Source organism: Chroicocephalus ridibundus, chromosome 1 (genome assembly GCF_963924245.1).
Source record: "Chroicocephalus ridibundus chromosome 1, bChrRid1.1, whole genome shotgun sequence".
NCBI classification, from domain to species: domain Eukaryota; kingdom Metazoa; phylum Chordata; class Aves; order Charadriiformes; family Laridae; genus Chroicocephalus; species Chroicocephalus ridibundus.
In genome coordinates this window covers 77,689,316-77,696,481 of record NC_086284.1, presented here as the reverse complement: position 1 = coordinate 77,696,481, position 7,166 = coordinate 77,689,316, and the positions used below count along the sequence as shown (strand labels likewise).

Sequence of the window (7,166 nt, the reverse complement as noted above, 5' to 3'; positions counted from 1 at the left end):
TAAAATTAGCAGAAATTACTGACAGAGACCAGACCTGTCTTTTTAGGGGCAGATAGGCCCTGCCCTGATAACCTGCTCAGGCAACCTGCAGAAGAGCTTTTCACAGCATCTAACATGGGTACCACACAAGAAGCTGGGACCACACTTCCCCATTGTTCCTCTAGGAAATCGCAGTTCTTTGGCACTTCATTGTCTCAGATCAGTTCAGTGACTGATGGAAAAGCCCGGTGATGTGATACTTGGCACTGCCATGGTGAGGAGGAGCAGGTGCGAACAGAACATGGAAACAAGGAGATGCCTTCGATCACCATTACCCTGAGGGTGGCAAGTATGGAGTAAAACCTACTGGCACCCAATGCCCCAAATCGGCTCCCCTCCACCTAATGGCTGCTGCTGCGGCCCAGGGCCCCATCCTACATGGGCTTCCAACAGTCACCACCAAATGATCATCCTAGTTTGCTTGGTTAGAATCATAGAATAGTTTGGGTTGGAAAAGACCTTTAAGATTGTCAAGTCCAGCTGTTAGCCTAGCACTGCCAAGTTACCACTGAACCATGTTCCTAAGCGCCACATCTACATGTCTTTTAAATACCTCCAGGGATTGTGACTCAACCACTTGCCTGGGCAGCCTGTTTCAGTACTTGATAACCCTTTTGATGTAGAAATTTTTCCTAATATCCAATCTAAACCTCCCCTGGCACAACTTGAGGCCATTTCCTCTCGTTTTATTGCTTGTTACTTGGGAGACTGACCCCAATCTCACTACAGCCTCCTTTCAGGTAGTTGTCGAGAGCGGTAAGGTCTCTCCTCAGCCTCCTTTTCTCCAGGGTAAAGGAGACCCCAGCTCCCTCAGCCGCTCCTCATAAGAGCGGTGGTCCAGACCCCTCACCAGCCTCGTTGCCCTTCTCTGGTCACGCTCCAGCGCCTCAATGTCTTGGAGTGAGGGGCCCAAAAATGAACACAGTATTCAAGGTGCAGCTTCACCAGTGCCAAGTACAGGGGGATGATCACTTCCCTAGTCCTGCAGGCCACACTATTCCTGATACAGGCCAGGATGCTGTTGGCCTTCTTGGCCACCTGGGCACACTGTCAACCAACACCCCCAGGTCCTTTTCCACCAAGCAGCTTTCCAGCCACCTTTCCACAAGCCTGTAGCGCTGCATGGGGTTGTTGTGAACCAAGTGCAGGACCTGGCACTTGGCCTTGTTGAATGTTATACTATTGGCCTCAGCCCCTCCATCCAGCCTGCCCAGATCGCTCTGTAGAGCCTTGAAGGAGATCAACACTCCCACCCAACTTGGCGCTGTCTGCAAACTTAACCAGGGTGCGCTCGATCCCCTCATCCAGATCATCGATGTTAAACAGAACCAAGCCCTAATACACGGCCCTGGGGAACACCACTTGTTACTGGCCATAAACCAGCTGCCCCACTCCCTGACCGGGCGGGCTCACAAACCTGTACCCCAAATCCGGTGCTCGGATTATAGCGACCGTTATTCTGTGAGCAACGGCCATCCGCAGGCCGTGCCGCGGCCCGGGACCGGGCCGCGGCACGGCCTGCGGATGGCCGTTGCTCACCCAGCGCCTTCGCACAGGCCGGGCGGGGGCGGAGGCGAGGCCTCTCGCCCTTCACCGAGGCCAGCCGGTGCCGGCGGCGGGCGGGCAGAGGTTACCGGCCGGCCCGAGCCGCCCTGGGCGACGCGGCGCTGCGCCACTGGCGCCGCAGGGGCGGTGAAGGGAGGGGGGGCGGGGGGAAGGGGCGGGACCATCCCTGAGGCGGTGGCCCGCCTCCTCAGGCGGCGCGACCAATGGGACGTCGGGAGGCGTGGCCGGCGGCGCCCGCCATTTAGCCGCTGCGCGGCGCCGGTCCCGCCCTTTCGGCCTGAGCGGCAGCGGCGTTTCTTCCCCCGGTGGCGGCTCAACATGGCGGACCAGGCCATCTCCTTCCTCAAGGACTTTCTGGCGGGCGGCGTCGCCGCCGCCATCAGCAAGACGGCGGTGGCGCCCATCGAGCGGGTCAAGCTTTTGCTACAGGTCAGCGGCGCGGCGGTGACCGGGCAGCCCGTCACCTTCCCCCCGCTTTCTCCACCCCCCCCCCCCTCCACCGCCGCCGGCGCCCACCGAGGCCCGGCTTGGGCGGGAGAGAAGGACGGAAGGAGTGCGGGCAGGCGCTGCCCCGCAGAACAAAGGGCGCGGGCGAGGCGGCGGCCCGCTGGGGGGAGGGGGGATGGTCACGTGGGCGGCGGCGGCGGGGAAGCCGGTTCCGCTATGCGGGGACGGGGTGGGGGGGAGGGGGGCGGCTCCCGGTGTCACTTCCTGCCGCCCCGCTCCGGGCGGGCCGTAGCGCGCCGCCATCTTGGTGACCTTCACGTGACGGCGCGGCCGCAGCAGCCCATTGGGCCGGCGGCGGGGCGGGGCCGGGTAGGGCGCCGGCGGCGGGCGCGCGGCGGCCTGGCGTGACCTGCCCCCCCTCCCGCCTCCCCACCGTGGGGCGGGGCGGGGCGTGGGGGGCGCCCCAAGGTGACTCGAGTGACCTTGGCCGGGGACGGCGGGCCCAGGCCTGGCGGCCGCCTCGCCGCTCCCCACCACCCGCCCCGGCTGGAAGTCCTCTGGGCGTGATGCGGATGGGTCAGGCCGCCCGCCCGCAGGCCCCGGCGCCGCTGTCAGCGAGAGCTGTCGGGAGGCCTGGCCTGCGCGTACTTGTGTTCGCCCTTCCTCCTCACGGGTGGCCCTTATGATTCTGGCAAGTCCTGAGCTGCGAAGAAGCTAGGAATCAGTGTTACCCCTTATTCCTGGTTCTTAGGATTGTAGAAGACCCACCTGTATCCATGGTTCTTCCTTCACATTCACTCTCTTCTTTTGTGTGCGTGTAAAACCTACGCCTTTAATTCTTGAGAATTTAGTCAATCCCTGAATTCTTGGGTCTTCACCAAAATACCAATAAATGCACGGCTCTTCTAGTCTTGAGAGTCAGACTGACCCGGGAGCTTTTGCTCGGAAGTTTGCTATTAGAGCTGCTTTATCATGACTCAGAGGGGCTTAACCTTCATGGACAACCGTCATGAAGCATTCAGGCCTAACAGCTCTTTGTTTTATAGTAGAAGCAGACTTCAGCCCAGCTGTACTGCAGGCCTGCCAAGGCATACAGTCAAAATACGTATTTTTTTTATTTGCAGGTACAACATGCAAGTAAACAAATTGCCGCTGATAAGCAGTACAAGGGTATCATCGATTGTGTAGTGCGTATTCCAAAGGAACAAGGGGTGCTGTCTTTCTGGCGAGGAAACTTGGCAAACGTCATCAGATACTTCCCAACTCAAGCTCTCAACTTCGCCTTCAAGGATAAGTATAAGCAGGTGTTCTTGGGAGGTGTAGACAAGCACACTCAATTCTGGAGGTATTTTGCTGGTAACCTGGCTTCTGGTGGTGCAGCTGGAGCCACTTCCCTCTGCTTTGTCTACCCCTTGGATTTTGCAAGAACCCGTTTGGCTGCTGATGTCGGAAAAGCTGGTGCAGACAGAGAATTCTCTGGTCTAGGGGACTGTCTAGTCAAAATTACCAAGTCTGATGGTCTGCGTGGCTTGTATCAAGGGTTCAATGTCTCTGTCCAAGGCATCATCATCTATAGAGCTGCCTACTTTGGGATCTATGATACAGCAAAAGGTAAAATTTCAGAAAGGATCTGATAAACTGATTTTCAGAATTGTATTGTCTCTTTATGTATGTTCTTGGATGTTACTTTGTCTGTAATAACTATAGCTTATGTGATGGTGGAGGTGGAAGCGGGTATTGGTGCCAACTGCAGTGGCACTGCAGTGTTCAAGGCAAAACTCAGGCATATATTGGTGGCAGCAGGCTACCGCAAATACTCCTGGTTTTGTACGTGTCTTTAATGGAGCTTTTCCTAACGCTGGCAAAGAATGTTGGTAACCATACACAATTAAAAGTTCTTTTGTTCAGTGCATTACTGTGGTTATATTAAACCAATTCAAGTGTGTTTAGCAGAATGGGTTTGAGCAGTGCTTTTACAAAGCACTTGTTTGTTAAGCTTGACATTTGGGCATAGAGGTTGTTGACACTAGTTTATAGTTTAATATAATGCACAGGGACAATGACTTATTTTAGTGACACTGTTTCTGAAAAGAGTAGACAATAGTTAGATATCTTCTCATTCCGGTCTGAAAAACATCCTCGTGCCTAAACGTTACCTGTTTTGATTACAACAGGTAATCAAAGAGAGGAAGAAAAAAATCCTGTGAATTCCCTTGACTTTTTTTAATACTGCTTCAGCATGTTTAAATTTTATCAATTGTATTGGTGTAACTTCAAAGTATGGCTTTGTAATGTTTCATCTAGTAAGGTAGCTGTTACGTAATGAGTGAACTGGAGGAGGATGTACAAGATAAAAAGCTAATTACTTTTTGTTTTATTGCAGGCATGCTCCCAGATCCCAGAAATACTCATATTGTTATCAGTTGGATGATTGCCCAGACGGTGACTGCTGTGGCTGGTGTGGTCTCCTATCCTTTTGATACAGTGCGGCGTAGAATGATGATGCAGTCAGGACGCAAAGGAGGTGGGCTGTTAATATGTGCAGTTCTTTAAATAGCATTAACAAGATGGGGTACTTTTTTCCTAATAGTCATCCCTCAGCACTTACAGTTCCTTGTTCCATAAATCTGATTTAAGTTTTATTACGTTTAAAATATATGAGGAAATGCAGTAGGGTCATAACTTGTGGTGTTTGTCAGGAATTATGCTGAGGACTTTTCTTTATAGAGTATGAAATGAGCAAATGGACTGCCTGTTTGCAATGACAAATTAAACGAAGGCAGTTAGGGGACAGTATAGTTGCCAAAAAGAACACGTAACATTTTTATTATCTGACTTAGCTTTTAATAACTAGACAAGCAGATAGGAAGCTTTTCTATTGCCTGAACTAGTATTTTGTTACAGTCTTAAAATGTAGTTGGGGACATTGCAAAGCAGCTAGAAGAGTGAAACAGGGTAGTTGTTAAAAACTCCTTGGATACAATTATAGGAGTTAAAAATGACTTTTTGCTCTTTTTCTACAGCTGATATCATGTACTCTGGAACAATTGACTGCTGGCGGAAGATTGCAAGGGATGAGGGAGGAAAGGCCTTCTTCAAGGGTGCATGGTCTAATGTTCTCAGAGGAATGGGGGGTGCTTTTGTGCTTGTGCTGTACGATGAATTCAAGAAAGTCATTTAAGCAGCCTAACTAGAGTTGGAAATCAAGTTGAGCAGATCATGTAGAATAACTACCATTATGGACCATTGACCTTCAAGAAATTCCTGTGAGTCTTATTTATCGGAGCCAGATGATACTTGTAGATGGGGCTAGAAACTGACATAGAGGACTGATCCATTTCTCAGTAACATGCATGAAGACACTGAATCTGGCAATTCAGTGTGGCAATTATTTTTTTTTTTTTTCCCCCCAGCAATGAGGAGTGAGTGGCGTTGGTTCTGGGTCCAAAGTGGCTGGGTCCAATTTAGGCAGAAAAAATTGTTTGCCTGTGGATCAGTCCCCAGTTTCAAGTCCTATCTTCTAGGACCATAAAATTGTATTTGAAAGTACTTGCTAACAAATCATGTTCTTTTCCACTTGTACTGAAGCACTATGTACCATTTTGCACAGCTGAACATCTAGCAATTTTGTTCTTAAATTGGGGCATTCTGCTGTAAAAACAATAAACATACTTACTCTGTCTGTGTTGAAATTATTACATAAAAGCTTTGGGAAAGCCTCTTTCGTTTGAAAACTTGTTTCAGATAATGGTTCCTCTGATACACTTACACTGCACTCTGTAACAGAAAAAGCTTGATTTTTTTTTTTTTTTAAGAAATAATTGAATGTGAGAACTTTGGGGGGGAAGCATGGGTTATATTAATAGAAACCACTCCCATTCTTTGTGCCTGATAGTGTATGATGGGCTGCTGCAAGTGGCTTTTTGCATGATTCTTAGAAATTGATTTGCAACTTTTTGTATAATTTAAAATGGGGGGGTTTCTGTTGTAGTGCTAGGAGAACCCAAAGTCCCAAGGACAGTCAAAAAGTAAAACTCTTGCCCTTGGTAAAACAGCTTAAAATGAAATTTTATTTTTTTTTTAAGTCAATATAGAAAGCGACATGGCATTCATGCAAAAACCCAGGAACCTAGTAAATGCCTTCAACTTCTGAGTAACCTATGTATTGTATTGTTGCTGCTGTTTGGAAATGCTGATTATGCCACTCGAGATACTGTTTGGCCTGCTCTGTAGCAGTGGTCAGTACCTCTGTGCAAGGCGAATTTAATCTGAAACGAGGCTCGTTCTACAAGGTGAAGTTGACGGGGGGTGTGGGAGGGAATATGTATGCTTCCGCGTAGCTGTAAAATATAGATGAAGGTAGCTCAGCCTTCAACATTAACTGATTGATGTCTAGTTCTGGGATCGCTGAAAGACCAAAATCGGGTTGAATAATTCCTCATACTGCTCTTTGAGATAATGTAATACCTATGTGCTGTTCTTCATGTGTATATAATCCTACTTTTGTACTTTGTAATCTGCAAAGGCATGGTAGGGGGACCAGTAAAGGAAGCCAGGATGTTCATCTTCCACTCGTGTTTTTAAGAACTCTCCCTATATCTTGAGAAAGAAACAGTGTGTCAGTGTTTGAGTCATTGAAGGCTGACTGAGCTGTCTTGATTTCTTTTGTGTGCCTTCTGAGGTTGCTGTTCAAGATGAAGTATTTAAATTAACTACGTGGCTTTGGCTGCTTATTACCTTCCTCTCAATTTACCTTTTCCCTTCACTGTGGCAGAAGCACTGCTTTCCACGTCCGTATGTGAATGTAAGTACATGACACAGCTGCTTTGTACACAGGCTAACAGCAAACTTTTATGTACCTACTGCAAGTGGTTTTATCCTGTTCGGTAATGGTCGCTCTCTTGTGGTGTGAGCAGGTCATTTGGTGTTGACCTTGCCAATCAGCCTGCTGTTTCAGTTGTAATTATATCGATTTTGCAGGGCAGGGGAAGAGTTTTTGTCTAGATAAATACATTGCTTAGGTTTATTTTCTGTATCAGTGGCTTGAAAGGTAGAGATAATGGTAGAACACCTCACATGACCTCACTGTGAGTGTATCGTGGCTCTAGCTTGGA

At 49.1% G+C, this 7,166-nt stretch overlaps 1 protein-coding gene across 1 annotated transcript; it reads left to right on the top strand.

The window, feature by feature from the left end:
* The first annotated feature begins 1,855 nt into the window (after positions 1-1,855).
* Positions 1,856-5,732, top strand: SLC25A6 (solute carrier family 25 member 6). Its single transcript, XM_063340682.1, has 4 exons — positions 1,856-2,034; positions 3,177-3,663; positions 4,436-4,576; positions 5,076-5,732. The coding sequence occupies exons 1-4, from the start codon at positions 1,924-1,926 to the stop codon at positions 5,231-5,233; spliced, it is 897 nt and encodes a 298-aa protein (XP_063196752.1). The 5' UTR covers positions 1,856-1,923; the 3' UTR covers positions 5,234-5,732.
* Positions 5,733-7,166: the final 1,434 nt, after the last annotated feature.

Bases quoted from the DNA above. Each gene is read 5' to 3' on its own strand.
- SLC25A6 (XM_063340682.1), top strand. From the start codon at position 1,924: ATGGCGGACCAGGCCATCTCCTTCCTCAAGGACTTTCTGGCGGGCGGC. The intron at 2,035-3,176 runs GTCAGCGGCGCG...TTTTATTTGCAG, and splicing joins GGGTCAAGCTTTTGCTACAG to GTACAACATGCAAGTAAACA. The intron at 3,664-4,435 runs GTAAAATTTCAG...GTTTTATTGCAG, and splicing joins GATCTATGATACAGCAAAAG to GCATGCTCCCAGATCCCAGA.